Source organism: Eptesicus fuscus, chromosome 17 (genome assembly GCF_027574615.1).
Source record: "Eptesicus fuscus isolate TK198812 chromosome 17, DD_ASM_mEF_20220401, whole genome shotgun sequence".
Classification (NCBI taxonomy): Eukaryota; Metazoa; Chordata; class Mammalia; order Chiroptera; family Vespertilionidae; genus Eptesicus; species Eptesicus fuscus.
The window spans coordinates 39,727,891-39,750,926 of record NC_072489.1 but is presented as its reverse complement, the minus strand read 5'-3'; the positions used below and the strand labels follow the sequence as shown (position 1 = coordinate 39,750,926).

General features: G+C 45.9%; 1 protein-coding gene across 1 annotated transcript in view; it reads left to right on the top strand.

Moving 5' to 3' along the window:
- TLL2 (tolloid like 2) overlaps positions 1 to 23,036 on the top strand; it is a 100,476-nt gene that overhangs the window by 38,863 nt on the left and 38,577 nt on the right. The window contains exons 3-7 of the mRNA XM_008144118.3: positions 3,904 to 3,981; positions 12,908 to 13,063; positions 15,393 to 15,510; positions 19,004 to 19,182; positions 20,145 to 20,250. Coding sequence (XP_008142340.2) covers positions 3,904 to 3,981; positions 12,908 to 13,063; positions 15,393 to 15,510; positions 19,004 to 19,182; positions 20,145 to 20,250 — 637 coding nt within the window. The remainder of the gene's footprint in view (positions 1 to 3,903; positions 3,982 to 12,907; positions 13,064 to 15,392; positions 15,511 to 19,003; positions 19,183 to 20,144; positions 20,251 to 23,036) is intronic.

Genomic DNA, 23,036 nt, shown 5'->3' with positions numbered 1-23,036 from the left:
TAAGAGGACTTTTTAACCCAGGAAAATCTTATACATGGCCAGTCGTCTTATATGCCGGAAAATACGGTACCTTGTGATGTAAATCCAGGGGGAGATAGGGCACAGAGGTGCTCCTCTAACCTGCGAAGGTCAACAGGGCAGCTTCCCAGAAGAAGTGGTACCCAGGCTGACACTTGAAGGACCAGTAGATGCTGGCCAGGTGAAGAGGTGGGTATGGCCGAAGGCAGGTCCATCACTAAGAGAGAAGTGGAAATCCACGCACGTGCTGTAAGTAGCTTAGGGTGGCTAGGCAGAGAATGGGAGTGGGAACGTGGCAGGAAGCCCCGAAGCACAGGTGGAGGAGGCCAGTGGGCCCAGATCACGGGGGCCTCCGTGGTTATGTTAGGAGTTGGAACTCATCCCAAGAGCAGTAGGGAGCCTTGCAAGGGTTTTCATCAGGGGAGTGGCCAGACCACGTTAACGCCAAGTAGATTCCAGGCTCAGCTGTACTAGAACATGAGATTTGAGCTTCTGAGAAAGCCCTTCTAAGAAAAGACAGAGCCTTCCGTCTCTTGCGGGTAAGGAGGACACATGAGGGATCTGTGCCCATGGCCTCAACCTCATCACTGACTCTGGATGTCCCCCCACAGACCCTGAAAAATGCCATGGGTCCCTTGGGAGTAACCAGCCTCTCCCAGGCACCCCTTGTTCTTTTTGGGGATGAGGCTGAGGGGAAGGAGTACAGGTTTGGGGATCAGACCGGACCCACCTCCAGTTGTCACCACTACTGATAATCTCTGTTCTCTCAAGACAGGCAAATCTCTTTGCCTTGTTTCTCCATCTCTAAAATGGGGATATTTATGGCCCTTTTGTCATTGGTTTTTATGAGGCTAGAATTATATAATTCAAGGCCAGGAAAGTATTTGGCATTGTTCTTAGTGCATGGTCTGCACCATGATTGACACTTAGTGAACCCCGATTCTTTTCCCGCTCCATCTACTGGGGGCACCTGGTCTTCCCCCAACTCCAGAGCTTTATAACCCTGAGCACCAGGAGGGGAAGAGAATCAGAATTCCTCAACCCATCCCCTCCTCTGCCTGCCTCTACCACGCCCCGCCCTTCACCCCCCTTAGTTCTCAACCACAGCCTCCAGCTAACCTGAACCAGTCTTTGCCCAGGTATCCTTACGGGTCTGTTTCTTATGTTTCCCACCCCTTGTGCAGGAGCCAAGCAGGTCTAACTTACTAACCCTCCAGGCCGAGTGCTATATGGAATCTTCTTTCAAATCCAAGCTCCTATCCACGACTGATAACCTGGGTCATATTCAGAGCTGCAGTTACAAAACTCTTTCATGTCCTCTGGGTCCCATCTAGGTCTCTCAGGATCAATGCCCCAATGCTGAAAATGGCCTGCCAGGCCTCACATGTGCTGACTCTCCAGACCCTCCACTGCCCGCTGACCTCATTGCCTACTACTGTCTCCCTCGCTCATTCCAGTCCAGTCATATCCGCTTCCCTCCTGCCAAGTACTCTCCCGCCCCAGGGCCTTTGCACCTGCTGTTCCCTCCCTTTGGAATGCTTTCATTTAGCTGCAGACTCTCGCCCTCACTGTCTTTGGGCTTTTGCATTTCTACCTCACTGAAATCACACACCCTCGTGCCTCGCATTCACTGTTTCTCTCACCTTCGTTTATTTTCTTCATGGTGCTTATTAACAGTCGACTTAGATACTTAAGTTGTCTATCTGTTTATTGTTTTCTCTCCTGCCCTCCATCCGAATATGATTTCCATGAGGTCAGGGTAGACTTTGTTCAGTGTCACATCCTGCACAGCAGAAACAGCATCTGGCATGTTGCAGGTGCTGGATAAATATTTGTTGAATGAGTGAGTTCCTGAACAAATTCATTACCTCACTTGGTCCTCACAACAGCCCATTTGACAGATGAAAAATACGAATACCCGGGGTCTTACCCACAGTTACATGGTGGAGGAAAGACTAAGCGAGTCCCAGAGCCTCGGCCTCGGGCTCGCCTTCACTCCACACATGGCACGTTCCTCTGCCGGCCAGTGACTGTCAGGATTTCCCCCAACCTTTAGCCCGAGAGGAAATGGTATCGCAACTGGAAGAATACCCAGAGGGCTGGGAGCTGGCAGCCAACGCCCCGGCAGCTGCAGGGAGTGTGTGAGTGGATTCTGAGTTGGCCAGAAAGGCATCGGAACGAGCAGGATGAAGGCATACAAGAATGTCAGCATGCGCCTGGTCCACCGCCAATGTCAGTCACAAGAGAGGAAGAGGTAGTCTGCACATCAAGAGTTGGGATGTGGGACCGCAGGGCTGTCTCCAGGGGTTGTCCGGGGCCAGACAAGGCTTCCGTGTTTGGGACCCTTTCTAGCTGTGGGACACGGGGAAGATCATCAGGCTGTCCTGAACCCTCAGCTTCCCGGATGGGATCGACAACCCTGGGATAATTATCGTGTGTCCCAGTTTCCTCCTCTGTAAAATGGGAGGCCACTCTGTCTGCCCCTGAGTATGGTACTCAAGAGTCAAAGGGGAGGTGGGGAAACTGCTTTGGAAGTTGCAAATTTCTAAACGAAGGTAAGAAATAATTTTGCATTAGTAAATAGATTGTCCTGTAATGGGTCTGATGTGGATTCATGTGTATGATAGTCTCTCATGGACCCAGGTTTTGTCCTCAAATCTGCTTTCCGATGTCACTACCCATTCAGTTTTTCCAACCTCAACTATAGGAGTCCTTGGTGGCCCTCCTCAGTCCCATCAGTCTCTCTCGTTGCTCCGCTTCCAGCTCCACCTCTAACATGACAGGTCCCCAACATCTCCATTGCACTGTGCAGCCCATCCACTGCTGTCTCTCCCCTGGACCTTCTCAAGGCTCCTTACTGATCGCCCGGCTTTCTCTTTTGCCTGCCAGAGAGACCTTGGTAAAACAGATAATAGCACCCCCCTCTGTCTCTCTCCTGCTTTCTGCCCTACTCGCCTCGGCCACCATGTTGGTGCCTCCATAGGCCAAGGCCATTCCTGATCCAGGTTCTTTCGCCACCCTGCCTTCTGCTGGTGTTGCACTGACCTGGATCTCCGAGTGTCACCTCCCTACAAGGGCCTTTTCCAACCACCTTCTAAGCAGCTGCTTCAATCATGCTTCACCACATACTGAAGTTGATCTTCAGGGCATTTTCTGAACCTGCAATGATCTTATTTATTTTCTTACTGTTTACTGTCCACCCATTTATACTGTCACCCCTTTCTGTGGGAATCAGGGCTCACTTGTTCATTGCTGGATCCCTAGTGACTGGCAGTGAGTCTAATAAGAATTGGTGATTGACCGTGTTCCTGGTGGGGAGGGATGTGAACCGGCTTATGGATCATGGCTACTGGCAAGCATCGCTGTCCTGGACTGAGGCGGTGTCCGCAGAGTCTGATTTACAAAGTAAACAGAGCAGTTTCTAAAAGGAGACTCACCCCAAAGAAGAACCAGAATGCCTGTTTCCGCCAAGGCAGCACAGATGACATCCTGTGGGCTCCACGGCAGGGGGACTCCAGGAGCCTGTCCTGTTTGCATTCAGGCTTTCTCATGGAGGTGGGGGTGAGGGAGCTGACTTTGGGGTTTGCTTATTTGTATATCTGACTTCAAGTGCCCTTGAGCTGATCAAGGAGAGTTTATAATTTGTGAATTATGTGTGTGCTTATTAAAAATAAGCAGGGTTGGTTTTTGTTTTTGTTTTTGCCTTAGTGTCTAGAACAGGTCCTGGCACATAGTAAATGCTCAGTAGACCCTTGTTGAACAAATCTTTACCATCCTGCTGGTGATTCTGATCATCCCCCAGGTGACCAGGTGTCTCCCTCCTCTCGGTGCTGGTGCAAAGAAGGCTGATGTTTTCTCACGGATTTTTCTTCTTCTTTCCTTCAGGTGGACTTGAAGACCAGTCATTCGAGAGCTGGCCGAATGCTACAGCCGCGAATGCCAGCAGGGAGGAAGCTAGAAAGGGTAATGTGAGGCCCACCAGGCCTTTGGGTACTTAAAAAAAAACAACTGTGGTAAATTTCACATAAAATTTACCATTTTAACGTGTACCATTGAGTAGCACTACGTGCATTCACAATGCTGTGCAGCCATCACCATTGTCTAGATCCATGTTGTTTTCAACACCTGAAAAGCCAACTCCATACCAAGTAAGCAGTTGCTCCCCATTTTCACTCTCCACAACCCTGGCTTTGGGAACCTCTTATATACCTTTTATCGTAGTGGACTAAGAAGTCCTGAAGCCTGTGGGCATGAGGGAGTGTGTCCTTTTGTTGAGTGGGGTGGGCTGGCTGCCAGAGAAAGGGATAGAGTGTGGCATTCGGTTGCTCAGAGACTGTACGGTCTTTAGTTAAACTCTGCAATCTGTACTTGACCTTTCTCTCTAGAACTTGGCTTGTGAGTTGAAGCCCCTGAGGGCTGAGAGGAGGGAGGATGAAGTTTGGGGTCTGACAGAACAAGTGGGCATGGGAGGCAAGGAAGGAAAATAAAGCTGGGTTAGAGGCTGGGGAGGGGAGGGTGTAGACTAGAGAAGCCTGGGCTGTAGGGGAGGCAGCAGGTGAGGTTGTGGCTGTCTGTGGGCAAGGCCACTGATCAGCAGGTACCTGCCTGGAAGTACCACCACTTCCTGTCTGTATTATGCTCAGGCCTGCGAATGCTCTCCAAGTTGTAAGATTCTAGCCTGGAGGTAATGGGAAGGTGTCTCGGTTTTGGAGAGCTTTTCCTGCTCAGAGGCCTACTTTCTGTGGGAATCAGGGCTCACTGCCAGCGACAGCATTTCTTCTACATAAAATTAACACAGAGCAAAGGGAATAATTTTAAAGTGCCAGAATCCCAAGTTTGGGGGATGACTATGTAGGGATGAAGTAGAAATTATTTGCTTTATTTTATGTTTTTGCTTTAATGTTATTTTATAGTTCACAGATACACATGCATATACATAATTTCACACAAATGCATATATATAATTCACACAAATGTGTAAATGTGATGATGTAATTACATACTTTTTTAGTGTTGTCTCCTTTTTTTCTTTTCCCTTTAATTTGGCTACCTCCTTTTCTTCTTTTTTCCTACCCTTTCCCAGGTAATGCATGCAAATGACTTTGTATGCACTCTTCTATGCATATATATGCACATATGTATTTATGTACAGATTTATACGTATACACATACAAACATATATATAGCTATAAGCTTTGTCATTTTTTAAAAAAATGGGATCATATTTGATACATGTTTTTTATGTATCATGCTTTTCCCATTCATCAATACCTTATGGGAAACCCCATCTAAGACACTTGTTATAACTTCAATTTATTCTTCTGAATAGTTGCAAAATATTACTGCTATGACTAGACCATAATTTATTCATCCTTTCTTTATCAATTAATATTCACTTCAGGTTTTTGCCATCATGAACAGTGTTGCTCGAATGCGTTTGAAAAGGTGTAACCATTCACATTTCCGTAGCAACTTAAAACTGGGTCCCTTTCCCCATAACCTTTCTAACTCTAGGTATTATCGTTATTTTCAGTAATGTGAATGGTAGCTTATTGTTACTTATTTATATTTTCCTGACTGCAGGTGACTTTGAGCGTCTTTTTCTACCTCTGCCAGTGATTTGGATGTGCACTTCTGTGACTCAGCTTTTCCTGTCCTTTGCCCATTTTTTTACTCCGTTTCTGATGCCCATCTTGTCACTGTGACCTCTTTCAGAGAGAGGCAGAGATGCTTGAGCTCCCACTCCCCGCCACCACCATTTACACTGTGCACTTGTTTCTCAGTCACACAGTTTGTTTCTGGAATCATGTGCAAGGCCCCCTTTAACGTCTGTATTTAACTGCTTTGCTTACTCAAAGGCATTTGGACTTACGCATTTTCAGGCTCCAAGACATCTGACAAACTCAGTGGCACTTCATTTTGGCCATGGATGCCCAGCACTTAGTGGTGACCATGGAGCATAGGGTGTGGGAATGAAAACAGAGGGGTTTGCCATCACATGCAGTGATCCAGATGCCAAACCTGATGTTTCCTTCCTTATTTAAGTGATTTACTGTCGCATAAAAACTACCCCCAAACTTAGTGACTTCAAACAGTGATTTGTTATCTTCCATGGTTCTGTGGGTTGACTGGGCTCAGTGGTGTGGTTCTTCGGCTGATGTTGGCTGAGGTCACTCACTTGACTACATTCAGCTAGAAGCTGGGCTGGGCTGGGAGGCCAAAAGAAGCTTTAGTCACAGCCTTGGTGCTTCGGTGTACCTCCCCACATGACTCCTCTCTTGACATGGACTTTCACCACTTAGTTGTCTAGCCGGAGACCTTTTTTATAGGATGGCAGCTGGCTTCCTAGAATGAGGAAGCAGAAACCATTAGTTGACTGAAGGCCTGGACTCAGAACTCCCTGACTGCTACTTCAGTCACATTCTATTGGTCACAACAAGCCAAAGTCCAGCCCAGGTTCAAGGAGAAGAAAATAGATTCCATCCCTAATATGATAAGTGGCAGGAGCTCCCAGGGATGACAGAACTTGCTGGTGGCTGTGTTTGGAGACCATCTGCCACCTTCCCTCATTGCTTCTCACCTGCTCACCAGCAATAGATATTGTCAGGGTTTTTAATATTTACTAGTTTATAGGGTGTAAAATGACCCAACCAAATAAACTGGGATAGTCAGACACACTTGGGTTTGCATCCCAGCTCGGCCACTTAGTAGCTATGACCTTGGATAAGTTGTCTAACTCCGCATAAGAGATTTAGAGAGAATTAGAAATAATGTTTACACAAAGTGCATAGCCAGGTGTCTGTTGTGTAAAAGGTACCCCATGAATGTAGCTTCTCCGCTTCTTCTTCTTCTCTACCTCCACCTCCAGGAATTATATTATCCAGCATTGCAAGTGCATTGTCCACCTCTGGACTGGAATCCCACAGCTGTTCAACAGCTGCAGAGAAACACAATTAAGAGGGACAGGAAGGAATAAGGCTGCTGCAGCCCATTAAAATTCTGTCTCCGGAGGGGTTGTACACAATACCACACCGCAACTGGAGACCTTCTGGGGTTTTTTTTAAGGAGGATGATGACAGCATTCCCTCATCTACCACGCCCCAAGCTCCTAAAGCTGGCTAAATCCATAGTCTGCAGCTCCTCAAATGACCCTGGTTTGTTTGAAGAGGATAATGTCAAGGCCAGGCCGATCCTCCACTCGGTATGAGAGCTTCAGAGGAGCCGTTCTTTAAGCATCCGGGGCAATCCTGAGGGGAAAGCAGACCCCAAAGGGGAGGTGAGGGCAGGCTGTGCTAGCCTGTCCGTTCAGCCTTCTCATCCAATCGTCCCTCCTGGACACTGTCAAGGCTTCAGCTTGGGTGCTTCTTGTTTTGTTGGAATTAAAGATAAGGCGAGTTGTGTCAATCTCAGATTCTCCTTTCATCACAACCTGCACCCCCCCCCCCACCCCCGCCACTCCTGGAAAAAGAGACCGCCCAGGCAGGAGAAAGGATCTGAGGGAAGCCCTGGGCCTGCTGGCTTCGGTGGCTAGGTTATTTCCTGGCTTTATGTGTCTCCCCTCAGCCCTGACGGTGGGATTTGTGCTCCCAGCTCTGGGGAGGGCTAGGGGCTGGGAGAACTGCTCACTGAGCAGACGGTCTGGTCTCAGGAGCCTCTCTCCCTGGAAATGGGAGCCCAGCCTGCATTTCGGGGCTGATAATGGGATTAATGAAATGGGGTGGGTATGTGACTGCTCCATGAACGAAGCTATGATTGTGCTGGGGCCTGATTTCCAGAACCATATTTATAATAGAGAATGGACCTGTCACTTCCGGGAACAGTCCCTATAGGCTTTGTGCCCAAGCAAATAGCAGGATCTGGTTGCACCAGAAAAAAGGGAATCCCACCAACTTGGGTGCAAAGCACCACTCAGTGCTAAACCCCTGAAAGTCTCTTACCTCAGCGTATCTGGGTGTAACCGCTGAGCCTCACCTTGGCCATTCTTTCTAGCTTCTCCCCAAATGCAGACCTTGATAGTCATCACTGCAGCTTGCCTTGAGTCCCCACCACGGCAGGCATTTGACATCTATTACCTGGTTCAGTGCCCACACCACCACCATCCAGCAGGAAGGAAGGCTCAGGGGAGGGTGGCTTATCCAAGGCCACACTGGTAGCAAATGGCAGTGTTTACCCTGCACCTAAGTCCCTCTCACCCCACACTCCTTGCTCTGAACCGTTGGGCTATATCGGTGGTTCTCAAACTAACTGCACTTGCGAATCACCTGGAGAGCTTCAAAAACTACAGATGCATTGGCTCCACTGGAGGCCCATTGGGTCACCACCTCAGGGCAGGGGACAGACACCAGAATTTATTTTTTATTGATTTCAGAGAGGAAAGGAGAGGGAGAGAGAGAGAAAGAAACATAAATGATGAGAGAGAATTATTGTTCAGCTGCCTCCTTCACGCCTCCTATTGGGGATCAAGCCCCGAAACCTGGGCATGTGCCCTGACCAGGAACCTTCTGGTTCATAGGTCAACACTCAACCACTGAGCCACACCAGCCGGGCCAGCATTTTTTTAAAGTTCCCCAGTTGATTCAAATGGGCATCTAGGTTTGAGAACCACTGACGCAGTGAGGAGCTGCTCTTTAGTGGCTCAGGATTGCCACATCTCTGGCCAAATGCAAATTTGCCCATCATCTGTGGGCTGAGGGTTATGCAGATGGCTGGACTGTCCGGGTGTTTACTTCCAGTGTGGGAGTGATCAGCTGACTAATTGAAAATTCACAGTTCCTCGCTTGAGAAGGCCGGGTCAGGCCTGGTTCTGTTTATGACACGGCTGTGCCTTCCGCTGAAGATGGAACATTGAATAGTTACGGCCGCTCTGCTTCTTCAGCGAGGACAGGGTCCGCTCCCAGGGTCAGAGGATCTAAATGGACTGTACCCCCCACCCCCAGCGTGTTAAATCCCTTCAGACCCCCTGAGCTCCTTTTTAAAGGCAGGACTCTTGGCCATAATACATAATTACATCCTTCTATTTGCACTCCGGTTCCAGATAGTAGTAATCCAAGAAAATCCAATAATGACAGTTGCATTAAGATCCTTCTTCCAGGCTAAGCGGAACATCTGTTTAGACATATTTTTAATCGGCAAATGCTTCCTGTGTTGAGTCCTTGGCAAATTAAATTTCTCACCGGACCGAGGGGGAAGCTGTCATTCAATAACCCATCTCTGGAAATTACAGCCTGGTTTCTTTCCAGGTGCACTTAAGACTTTCCCATGCTGACTCGGCTGCATACCGGCCCTGACAGTACTGGGTCACATGCACGTATAACACAGCTTGTCTGAGAAACATGCTCTGTCTTAGTGTGAGTGCCTCCGAGAGAGAAGTATTCCTGTCCATTCTCCAAAGGAGAGTTGGAGGCAGAGGAAAATTAAGAGACTTGTTGAAAACCATATGGGAAATGAATAACAAACTTCCACTTGCTACATCGCTGCCTGTGATTACTTAAGACGTGATGATTGTCAGTATTTAAACATTAAGGGTTTCGGGGCTGCCAATATTTCGAAGAGGTTTCCACCACAGAATTGTTTGGACTGTGGGGCTCTTTATTTTTAGCATAACTCATCCATTCTTTAATTAATTCATTCAAAATATAAAGACCCTGAATGCTTACCACCGACCAGGCAAGGTGCTGGGTGTGAACAGAGTGTGAACGAGCCAGTGACAGTTCCGGACCCCCGGGGACCTTCCAGTCTACTGGGGCAACTCGTATTTGAAATCTGGGTGCAATCTGTAGTCTAGGACTGAGATAGCGAGTTAGAATACATGTAGAGGCCAAGCAGGTAATGTCAGTGGGTGAAGCTGGCTGGCTGGGACAGGGGGAAGAGGGAGAGAAATGCCAGAAACTGACTGGGGAGGAGGTGCTGCTTAACTCCAGTGGGTTGTAAATGACAGAAGATTAGCTCACTGTTGCCAGGTCTCACCGTTTTTAAAGAAAAACTAGAAAATCTGCATTTTTATGTGAAATCTTTTGATTTTTTAATAATTGGCTACTAAAGTAAGATTAAAAAAACACACACAGTATGGGCCAAAAGTGTTCAGGCCAAACAAAACACATCTGTGGGTTGGGTTTATCCCAAGAGCTGCAAGTGCACAACTTCTGATCTAGAAATTCTAGCGGTGAAACAATTATTTTCAGGTTCAAAAAGGAATCCCATGCCAACTTTTTGGTTCTGGTGACATGACCCGTTGAACAAGTGGGGACCTCTTATACAAACAGAGAACTGCTGAAAAGACATGTAACCTCTTCTCCACCCCAAATTAAAAATACAGAGTTAAGCTCAAAGGAAGGAACGGGAAATTGCCCTGATCAGAAGAGAATAGGAAACATAAACACACGGAGCGAACCTTCGGATGGAGGCAAGACTGGAGAGGACATTGAAACTGACAGGAATGGCAAGACATCTTGCTATCTTTCCTAGGCTCCAAGTGGGGAAAAAATATCGTCTATGAGAAACTGAATCCCAAAGCCTGTTCCTCATATAGGTATAAGTTCTCAAATTATATTTCCTACTAGTAGCCCTGTACATGAATCTGTGCATGGAACACTTGCCTTGTCACCACGGCGACGAAGCAATTATTCCGCCAGGCTGTTCACGCTGCCTGCTCTCAACGGCTGACCCCTCCCCCCAACCCCAGGACTGGGGGACTCCATCAGGGCTGAGAGGACTGGGTGCCGCCATCTTATGGCTATGGGCACTGCCATCTTTGTGATGGAGTGATGGTTAATTTGCATATTACCCTTTTATTAGATAGGATATATGGAAACCCTAAACTTAGACATTAAGATAATAATGGATCTAGGATCCACAGCATTCCAAGAACCCTGAAAAAATGAAAAACAGGGTCACACTCATGATGAGAGCATAGAGGACTCCTGTGGAAACGAATCATCTCACCTAAAAAAACTTTAAATAAAAACATGAGAAACACAAAAAAAGGTATTAATCTGTGAAGAAGAATCAGCAGAGACAATAAATTGAAGAATTACTACCCCAAGGTATAGAAATAATAGAACAATCTGTATGACATTAAATAAATATACATAAACTAACTGAAGAGCCAGTGGAAGAATCTGAACCCTAGTGGGGAAAAACAAAACAAAAGAACAGGCAAATTTAGAAGCCCCTAAATAGGGCTCTAGAAATGACAACGATGTTTATTGAAACTGGAATGGGAAAAACGTTATATTGAACACAATTGAAGAGAGAATTAGTGAAGTGAAGTAGGAAATTTTAGGTGAAAAATTAGAAGGTGAACATGGAAATTTTACCACGGAGATAAGGAGACAGAAAATATGAAAAAAGGCATAGCAACATGGAGGATAAAATGAGACTGTTTAAGGTGTAAAGATGCCAATTCTCTCCAAATTGATCTATAGGTTTAATATAATTCCTATCAAAATCCCAACATGGTTTTATTGTTGGTATAGAGAAGTTTATTGTAAAATTTACAGGGAAAGACACATAAAAATTTACATGAAAACATAGCTAAAACAATCATGGAAAAGAAGTCTAAAGTAGGAGTACTCTCTCTATCTGATATTAAATACCTCACTATATAACTGCAGTAATCAAGACAGTGTCATATTAGCAGAGGGATAAATATATAGATCAATGGCACAGAATAGAGGACCCAGAAATAAACCCAATTGCTATATGACTCAGCAATTCCATTCTTGGGTATTTATCTCAGAGAAATCAAAACTATCTTCACACAAACTGTAGTGCATGAATGTTCATAACAGCTTTATTTGTAATAGCAGGAAACAGCCCATAAGTCCTTCAAGAGGTGAACGGTTAAACAAACTGTAGGACAAACATATCAGGGAATACTCATTAGCCTCAAAAAGAAACTATTGACACATGCAACAACTTGGATGAGTCTCCGGGTATTGCACTGAGTAAGGAAAGCCAATTCCCAAAGGTCATATACTGTAGGATTTCATTTTTATAATAGTGTTCAGATGATAAACATTTTCGAAATGGAGACCAGATTAGTGGTTGGGAGTTTAGGGATGGGTTGGCGGGGAGAGGAGTGAGGAAGTGGATGTGATTATGGCAACATGAAGGGTCCTGGATCCTTAGGATGGAGCTGTTCAGTATCTAGAATGTGATGGTGGATACAGAAACTTATACATGTGATAAAACTGCATCAAACTCACCCTCCCCACCCCCTCTACCCCACCCCCCTACACACATACACACACACACACACACACACACACACACACACACGAGTATACATACTGGAGAAACCTGAGTGAGACCAGTTGATTGTGTTAATGCCCATAATCCAGTTGTAATTGTACTATAGTTTTGTAAAATGTTTCTAGTGGGGAAAACAGTAAAGTGTATACAAAATATCTCTCTATTATTTCTTGCAACTGCATGTGAATCTACAGTTATCTCAATAAGAATTTCAGTTTACAAAAACCATGTCATATACAGTGAAAAAATTGAACTTCCACATTATGGCTCAGTTTGTTCCCTCAAATATGGGTGGCTTTGAGAAGAGAGCATGCCCCTAACTTGGCTCCAACCCAAAGGGTTGTGAGATGTCTGTGCCCACTCAATTCTGTGGTCCATAGGCTGCCCTGAAGGCCCATATGGTCTCATTCAAGGCCTCCAGCAAGCCAAACTCACTCTCGCCATAGGCCTGCTACACTTACCACACTCGTGCTTGCTTGCCCTGTCTGGAAAAGTACCGCCCAAGGGTTCAAAACCCTGACCAGGTCAAATGCTCCCTTCAGAACACACATTTGGTGGATTCACGGATACTGTATCTTAACCATAATGCGTAGGATGAATTAAAAGCAAAGTAAATGGCAGTGCGACTCTCTTGCAGATGGCGAGGAGAATGCCATGTTTCTGCAGAGCCCTGGGACCTCGAGTGCCAGAGCTGAGACCTTCTCTTCCCGGGTCCGAAGGGCCACAACCTCAAGGACAGAGAGAATATGGCCTGGAGGGGTCATCCCCTACGTCATTGGAGGAAACTTCACAGGTCAGTAGCCCAGATGAGGCCTGCTTTGGGGCTTGGTGTTCGGTCTCCCTGGGTTGACATAGTCTTCCCAGGAAGGACCCGGTGGGATTGAGCAGCTGTGGGGTCACAGCAGTCCTACCTGCTAACTCTCCCTCCTGCAAACAGGGTCTCGTGCACTAGGTACAGGGAAACTGCAGTCTCTGTTGGGGTGATGCCCTCAAAGGTGGCCCCCTGGTCCCCGAGGCTTCATGTAGGGGTGATATATGATCCTGGTCTTGAAGGCTAGACAGGGTTTGCAGGCAGAAGGAAGAGTGTGAGCAGCTACACAGGATGGCTCCCGTGTCCTCTGACTAAGCACCCTGGACCACCCCCACCCCCCACCCCTGAAGTACACCGGACGGTAACCTCCTGGCTGCAGCACTTACCAGCCGTGTGCCCTGGGGCCCGTTACTTAATTAACCCGTCCTGCCTCAGTTCCCTCTTCTGTAAATGGGATGATATTCTCCACTCTATAGGATTGTTTTGAGAATTAAATGAGTTAATTTAGATAAAGCACTTAGAATAGTGCCTAACACGTAGTAGTAGCCAGTAATTATTTGTTATTGGTATTATTATCTTAAAACTAGAGGCCCAGTGCATGATTAAATTTGCACGTGTAGGCTGTCTGTCCGCTGGTTGGGACCCGGTGTGGCCGGCAGCTCCGAAGTCCCTGGGCCCCTAGGGCGAGGCGGGGTGGGGCCAGGGTCTTGCCTTCGCCTCCCGCCCAGGAAGGCTGGGGCTGCCGCCGCCTCCTCTGCCTTCTGGCTCCCTCATGATTACTATCTTAAAATGTGTAAGTCATTCAGTGGCTCCCATCACCACTGATGCAATGGAAAGTCCTGACCATGACCTCCTGGCAGCCCTTGCCCCCCTCCCAGCTAGTGTTCTACCTTCTCTCCTCCTCTTTCCTTAGTTGCTGTGCACTAGCCTCACCTGTTGTCTTTCTTTTCGGGAACATGCCCACCTCATTGCCACCTTAGCACACTTGCACTTGACCCTCTGTCTGCCTGGAGTGTTGTTTCCCCCACCTTCTCCTGGCTGGCTTCTTTTGATCATTGGAGTCTCTGATCAATGACATGTCCACAGAAAGGCCTTCTTTTACTCCCCAACCAGATCCTCTCTCCCAGCACCTGCTTTATAGAGTCTTTCTAACATTTGGTATCTTAACTATGTTCTTTCAGAACTGGTGTGCTTTTCTGATTAAGAATTTATATAACTTTCATAAAAATAAACTAATTTTATATAGAGATCTTTCTTTACACAGAGATTTTTGTTATCCTGTAATTAGTGGGATCGCTATTTTGGTGAGTAATTGAGCTATGAACAATTGGAACCCAAAGTATAAAGATGTAAAAAAAAAAGGGTGGGGGGAGGGCAGCCAAGCTACTCTTGGTTCTATATGAATGTTTCTAGGGACAATAGGACACCACACCCTCGTCTTTTAGGCTGGGAGCCTGCCGTTGGTTGGTTGGCTGTTTTTTTGCAACAAGGTCACTCTAGAATTCAGATCCACCAACCTCTGTACTTCCCAAGCTATTCGTCTAGCCCCTCGTTGCTTCTAGCAAAATCAAAATAGTCTTCTTCCTCTCCGATTGGTAGATTTTGAAAAGAATAGTTATTCCCTATTTCTAATTAGCAGCCTGGAGTTTACAACTACTTTATTCTTACTCCCAGACAATTTACTTACTGTTTTATTTCTCAGTACATTTCTAATCAAGGAAATATGAACACAGGTTCAGAGAAAGCATAAAATTCACCTGTCTTTAAAGGCTTTTTAGAAAATCAGGTTCAAGGTTGCTCCAGAAAACACTGAACCCCATGCAAAGGTAGCAAGGATGTACATGAAAATAGAATTTTTAGAACATAGGGGAATGCCCTCCGATGGTTATAAAATAAAATGAGGGTGTGGAATGTTGTGCTGGTGAGCTACTTCAGGAGCCTAAAATTTCCAATTTGGGTAACCTGTGTAAGATAATTTTATGTAAGTTTAGAAAAGTACTTTCAATACAAAGGAAAAGCTGGGGAGCCTAGATAGTTTGAAAATCTATGTTTCCCCTCTCTTCCAATTCACAAACTCCTACTCTCGATGTTTCAGTAATTCAGGAAAAAATGTATTGTACTCTTAGCAAGGTAAATCCTTATTCCTAGTACATTACATTTCTACTCTGAGTCACCCGAACAAGCTTTTTTTTTTTTTTTTTTTTTTTTTTATCATTGGCACAAGCTGTGTTGTAAGCCAGCATGCATTAAAGCATCTAAGGAAAGCATGGGCCCCTGAGTGAAGTGATGGGCACTGGCCTTGTCATTTCAGGAAGCCAGAGGGCCATTTTTAAGCAGGCTATGAGACACTGGGAGAAGCACACCTGTGTGACCTTCATAGAGAGGACGGACGAAGAAAGCTTTATTGTGTTCAGTTACAGAACTTGTGGGTGAGTAAATGAAAGCTTGGCCACCTCGGTGGAATCAGGAGGGGCAAACGGCGCTGATGGCTCACGAGTCTTGAGTTTTCTCGATAAAACCAAGTATTTCCAAGGAGCTGTAATATATAGGAGCCCGGGGTTTGTCTGAAACTCCCCTGGCCCTGAATGAGCTCACCATCCAACGATAAAGCAGATGGGTCAAGAGGGAGACTCCAGAAAGACAAGGGGTCTGGATGCCCTGTCCCAGGAGCAATGGAAGGAATTGAGGGTGTTTCATATGGAGAAGTGGTTCTGAGCCAACTTGACATCAGTGACCCCCTTGAGAATCTGATGGATGTAAATACGTGTAAAATTCTGCATGTAATTTTATGAGCTTACAGATTTCCTCAGGAAAACACAACAAATGACAAGGTAACTGGATTATGCCTACATTTATCTGTTATGCCAATAAATGTAAGTGTGATATACTCAGTCACTTATAGAAAAAGCTCCCCATATTGGCTTCGAAAACTTAAACCTAACTACCTACTGTAAATATGAGATAACTACTGAAGAAAATGACCCAGGAAGGTTTAAAAATAAAAGGAAAGAAAGCATACAGGCAAATGCTAACAAAAAAGAAAGCTGGGGTCACAAGTTTTGTTATAGACAAAGCATTTTTTGTTTTGTTTTTAAAGTGTTAAAAAAAAAAAAAGGTGAGACTTTATAATGAGAAAGGGTACAAGCTCCAGTGAGAATATAACTGTCATAAATCTTTATGTACCAAATAGCATAGCATTAAGAGCCATAAAATAAACCCCAGGGAACTCAAGGGGAGATTGACAGAAACACGACCAACAGGGGACTTTATTTCATTTCTGTCAACGCACATAGATCACTGTCAAGTTGACAAAAAATAAAATAAGTAGAGATTTATAGAGAACTAGAAAAAATGTAATTAATAGAGTTATTTCTATGGGTATACTAGATTCTATAACCTGATAGCACATCTTTTTTTAAGAGGCTATTGAGCGTTTATTGACACTGTCCATCTATTAAGCATTAAGAATACCTCAATGAATTCTAAAAGGAAGAAATCCCATTTATTCTCTAATTGCAAAGCTATGGAACTGGACATAGGAACATCATAACAAAAAATAAAATAAACTCCCCTGCATTACCTGGTAAATTAAAGGTCACCCCTCCCCCCTCACAACTATTAAGTCATAAAGAAATCAGGATTAAAATTATAAGAAATCTAGATAATGACAGCCTAGTTCAACATTAAAGAGATATGGCTAATTCTGGTTGAGTAGTTCAGTTGGTTAGAGCATCATCCCCATATGCCAAGGTTGTGGGTTTGATCCCCAGTCAGGGTACATACAGGAATCAACCATGAATGTGTAAATAATTAGAACAACAAATCTCTCTCTCTCTCTCTCTCTCTCTCTCTCTCTCTCTCTCTCTCTCAAAGAGTAAATTAGAAAGAAATTGAAAAATTGAGGGAAAACACTCTCTCCCTCAAAGCACCAAATATAGAATTTTACAGATGAATTCTTTGAAACCTTCAAGAAACAGATTATTCTGGTACTATTTAAGCTTTCCAGAGCATAGAAAAAGAAGAACACTTCCTTCCAAATTACTTTTAAGGAACTATCAAAGCATTGTTACCCAAAAGTGACAAAGATAGTACTCCAAAAGAGAAAATTATAGACTCATCTGACAAAAATGGCCATGCCAAATCCTAACTAAAATATGAGCACAAAGTGTACAGCAGTGTGACAATAGAAGAGTGGGCTGCCAAGAAGGTATATCTAAGGAATGCAAGGCTAGTTCAACATTAGGAAACCTGTTTTCATGATTCACCATATTGATAGGGCAAAGGAAGATGGTATATCTAAGGAATGCAAGGCTAGTTCAACATTAGGAAACCTGTTTTCATGATTCACCATATTGATATGCAAAGGAAGAAGGTATATCTAAGGAATGCAAGGCTAGTTCAACATTAGGAAACCTGTTTTCATGATTCACCATATTTATAGGGCAAAGGAAGATGGTATATCTAAGGAATGCAAGGCTAGTTCAACATTAGGAAACCTGTTTTCATGATTCACCATATTGATATGCAAAGGAAGAAGGTATATCTAAGGAATGCAAGGCTAGTTCAACATTAGGAAACCTGTTTTCATGATTCACTATATTGATAGGGCAAAGGAAGAAGGTATATCTAAGGAATGCAAGGCTAGTTCAACATTAGGAAACCTATTTTCATGATTCACCATTTCATGATAGGGCAAAGGGAAGAAGCCATGTTCGTATCTCAGAAATGCTAAAGAAGCATCATCTGCACAATTCAACATGCATTTTTTGGGGTTTGTTTTTTTCTAATATTTTTTAATGATTTCAGAGAGGAAGGGAGAGGGAAAGAGAGAGAGAGAAACATCAATGATGAGAGAGAATCACTGATCGGCTGCCTCCTGCACAACCCCCACTGGGGATCGAGCCCACAAGCCAGGCATGCATCCTTGACTGGAATTGAACCCGAGACCCTTTAGTTCTCAGGCTGACTCTCTATCCACTGAGCCAAACCAGCTAGGACAAGGGGTTTTGCTTTTAAAAAATAGCCAATATAGCATAAGAATAGATATCAAGGATAGATCTTTGACATATATGTATGTATGTGTATATATATATATATATACATATATATCCTATATAATAAAAGCCTAATATGCTAAGTGTCCCACAGTTCATTCGACCGTTCGACTGGTTGCTATGATGTGCACTGGTCAGGGCAGATGCTGTAATTAGTAGGTTAGCTTGCTGCTGGGGTCCAGCTGATCAGGACTGGGCGAGACGGGCCGGACACGCCCTGGAGTCCTCCCTCAGTCCCTCCCGGCCCCGATTGTGCAACAGGGGTCCCTCTGCCTGCCCTGTGCCCTCTCACAATCTGGGACTCCTCGGGGGATTTCGGAGAGTCGGTTTCGGCCTGATCCCTGCAGGCCAGCCTGAGAGACCCCACCGTTGCATGAATCTGTGCACCAGGCCTCTAGTATATATATAATCTGTATGGTGAGATGATGGCTATTTTAATTTCTTGTTTTATAACTTTCTATGTTAGGAATAATGATAAATACTACTTGAAAAAATAATTGTGACCAGAAGGAGAGTCATCCCTAAGGCTGATAACAGTACCAAGATGCATCTTTACAGAAATGCAGCTGCCTCCTTCCCCATCTCTTTTCCTCGTCATTGGTGATGGTCCCGCCAAGACTCAGAGTAGAAGGGTGGGGGAGTGTATGTGCTTTATTCCAGGGAGAGAGGTCATGGATTTTCAAGAGGATCCATGAGCACCAGAAAGGTCAAGAACCTTTGGAGGTTATTTCTGTATTGGGAGGAAAGTTGGACAAGGAGAGAACCTTCAGCTCTAAAATTGTGTTTCTTTTAGACACACACACACACGCACACATTACACCCTTGCTGTTCCCTGACCTGCTGATTTGGGTATTTCTGCACTGTCCAGCTGTTGCTCCTATGTTGGGCGCCGAGGAGGAGGCCCACAAGCCATATCCATTGGGAAGAACTGTGACAAGTTTGGCATTGTGGCTCACGAGCTGGGCCACGTGGTTGGGTTCTGGCATGAACACACCCGGCCAGACAGAGACCAGCATGTCACCATCATCAGAGAAAACATCCAGCCAGGTAAGGCGCCTGTGTGGAGTCTGGGAGTTAAAAGCCAGGAAGGTAGCATCCCCGGGGTCAGGCAGGAGTGAAGGAGAGAGGGTTTGCTGGGAGCTGACCAGCGCTCATTTCTAAGTATTGAGGCAGGGACTCCACTGTGCAAGTGTTTGCCACCAGCCTGTCACTGTCCATCTGTAGCCTTTCTTGGGAGGTCACCTACCATAGCTTGTAGATTAGAGCAGAAGCAAAATGACTTTCCATGTTGTAAATGACAATGAAATCTAATTCCGTTTCCTGAAAGGAGCAGAACCGACCACAACACTGTTGCAGGATCAAAGCTAAGCCAAAAAAAAGAGTTCTGGTTGCTTTTATAAGAGTCGTTTTTGCTGACTTAGGCAACCCATCTTTTTGAAACTGAAATACAATTAGGACATGAGTACAAATAAAAACAATATTTCTGCCCAGAAACATTCTTCCCCAAGGCAGATAAAATGTCTAGATTTGAAAAAATACCTTCTCGTGTTAAGTAATTCTATATAGAAGTTCACATTAACCGTGAACGTTATCTGGTTGAAGAATACGGTTGCCTGAAAAATGCTTCCGAGAGTCGGAATTGTGAACTGTTTGGGATTGAACTGAACTCTGCCTTGTTTTCTTTTGTTCCTTCAGTAGCAAGAGCAGAGTCCCCCCCCCCACCACCCCAATCAGATTGATAACTAACCTGTCTACAGACTTAGTGTAAGAGTTTGGAGTGGCATTTGGGGAGAGGTGTTGGGTAGTGGTGTTGGGAGGATGTAGGGCTTATTCTAAGTTTCAAATTTCCAATCTTAAAAGCAGCTACAAGAACCACCACCAAGCCGGGTATTTGACTGATCGGGCTGACAGAGCTTTCGGAAGTCGCTATGGGCCCTCCTTCCCCCCTCTGCCTCCTTTCAGGTGCCTGCCTTGCTATTCAAAGGCCTTAACAGAGTGTTGTGTCACAGGTCAGGAGTATAATTTCTTAAAAATGGAAGCTGGGGAAGTGAGCTCTCTCGGAGAGACATACGACTTTGACAGCATCATGCACTACGCCCGGAACACCTTCTCAAGGTCGGAATCTATGCTTCGCCTCGTCTGTTTTATTGTGCCTGCCGCAGGCTTGGGTCGGATTCCTGGAGGTCTGCAGAGAGCGCGTCTCTGCATGCTCCTAGCACGGTTGGCGTGTCTGTCCTTGAAGTACAGTGAGTGGCCTCTGGGCTGCAGTGAAATATAATCTAATCAGGCTCCTGCTAATAAGATTGAATCCCATTGTGAAGTGGGTGTTCCATCATGCCTAGTGTCACAAGCAGCAAACTGGAAAAGGGACGTGATTGAGAGGCCGGCTGCCGTAATAACCGAGGGGCTCTGTGCCACATTTCCAGTGGGTGGGGGATCTTCTAAAGCAGCGGTCACCAGCCGGTGGTCCGTGGGCCACTGGTGGTCCGTGAGGTCTGAAAGGTTGGCAACCATTGTTCTAAAGCCCGCCCTTGAAGTAGGCACTGTGGCGTTTACCAGTTCTCCTCGAGGAGGCTAGGTCTGCTGGAAGCTAGATCGTGTCAGAGCTGGGAGGGTGCTAAATCATGGCTTCATTTCAGAGGTGAAGAAAGTGAGGCTCCAGCCGGCCCGAGGGCACACAGGTAGCTGGGGTTGGCGTGAGAACAAAGATCCAGTTCTCCTGGCTGCTGGTCACACACGATGGTCGCTGAGATCCCCAAGTACAGCCAGACCCATTACTTATGGGCAGCATGGGCAGGATCTGTTTGGATGAGTTAGTGTTGTGCTGAGCCAGGTGTTAAATATTTTCAATGCTGCCCTGGCTTCCGGGCCATACCACTATTTTGTATATAGAAGTGCTCCCTGCCCCCAGAGGAGGTCCCTCAAAAATCTCAATTTCCAAACCAGGCAGAAGAAGCCTCAGATTCCCATATGGCAATGAATGCGGCCCTATCTGTCAGTCCTTCGCCCATCTGTACCAGATAAATATTTAATAATAAATAACAGATAAGTTATAAAGCAATACAAAGAGTTAAGACAGCCGAAACCGGTTTGGCTCAGTGGATAGAGCATCGGTCTGCGGACTGGAAGGTCCCGGGTTCGATTCCGGTCAAGGGCATGTACATTGGTTGTGGGCACATCCCCCGGTGGGGGTTGTGCAGGAGGCAGCTGGTCGATGTCTCTCTCTCATCGATGTTTCTAGCTCTCTATCCCTCTCTCTTCCTCTCTGTGAAAAATCAATAAAATTTATTTAAAAAAAAAAAAAGAGTTAAGACAGCTACAGAAACAAGACCCAAGTGACCAGCTTCTCACTTGGACCAACTTGACACTGATTCCCTCATGAAATCAGTGCCAAGTCTCCACTTGGCAGCCTGCAGCCCCTGGGGCTGATGTGGTGTCGCCCAACTAGTCCTTGCTCCATTTCTCAAACCTGCCAGTCACCCAGGGCCCAGCATCCAAGGATCCCCCACTCTGACCTCTGATCCTCCGGGAGGCTACTGGCCTTTCCCCTCCATGGGAGCTTAGAGTTCCTTAAGGACAAGCTGGCAGACTGCAGGACTCTGGAGACCCAGGCTCTAGAACTCGCATGACACCCCTTCCGTCACATTTTATTGGCCAGAGCAAGGGACAGAGCCAGCCCAAATTCAAGTGATGGAAAAACAGATACGACCTCTTCATATGGGGAGTGGCAACTTCACATTGCAAAGGGATGTGGATATCAGGAGGCATAATTCATTATTTTGTCTACCACAACTACCTCTCACCTCTGCCCCAGCGTTCACAGTGGTTCTGGCAAATCTATTTCATAGCAAGCTGATGCCTGCATTGCCCTGTCTGCAGTTTTCTGCATGGATCTTCAGAAAGCTCCTCTGTTCAGTGGCATGTTAATCAATGGCATCCTTACTGGTGGACTTTCCTGCCCACTTTTTGTCAAAAATTTCCCCACTCCCTAACTCCCTGTCATTACTTCTGCTCACATGCCCCCTGTAAGAGAGCAGAGAATGGTCCATAGAACATTTACTCATCTGGGAGGCAGATGCTATGCCTGCTGATGGGAAACCCAACCTTCGTGTGTCTTTACGACTGAGCTGTCTTCTTCCAACTTCATTCCCTCGAGTTTACTGCAGCTCCTCCCCCTCCCCTTGGTTGGACCGGGGCGTGGGTAGTGGTGCCTTTGGAGGACTTGTTGGGCGAGGGTCCAGGAGATAAGGAGACAGTTCTCTGGTACAGTGTTGTCTTTGTTTGGAGAATTCTGAGCGGAGAGTTTTATTCCCTAAGGCATCTGCCAAACCCTTCCTTAGTTTAGCAGAATGTCAATGCTAAGAGTTGTTCTACATAAGGCGGGGATGGGGTGGGGGGCGGCGCATTACTATGGTGGTTTATACAGGAGACATCTCTTGTTGTAAACATCTTCCAGAACCCACCACCTTGCTGGCGGCTCAGGATGTGCTGGGGTGGGGATAGGACAGGAATTGGGGGGGGCGGGGGAGGGCTCAGGCAGGGGTACACCATGCCCAAAGCATGAAGGTGTGCATAGGGCCTGTACTCAGCTGGGCATCCTGGTATCCACTTGTCTGTTTTGGTCATTTTAGACTTTATTTGCGTGGGAGTAGAAGACATTAATGTTAAAAGGGACTGCTGAGACCATTTAGGCCAGTGGTCGGCAAACTGTGGCTCTGTTGACTCATGAGTTTGCCGACCACTGACCTAGACTCTCGATTCCAATAATTACAGGCTGTTGTTGTTCCTTGTGATTAAGCCCCTATCCCAGTGGTCGGCAAACTCATGAGTCAACAGAGCAGCAAACCGCGGCTCACGAGCCACATTATCACCTCCTGTTCGTCACCGCAGTTTTGCCGACC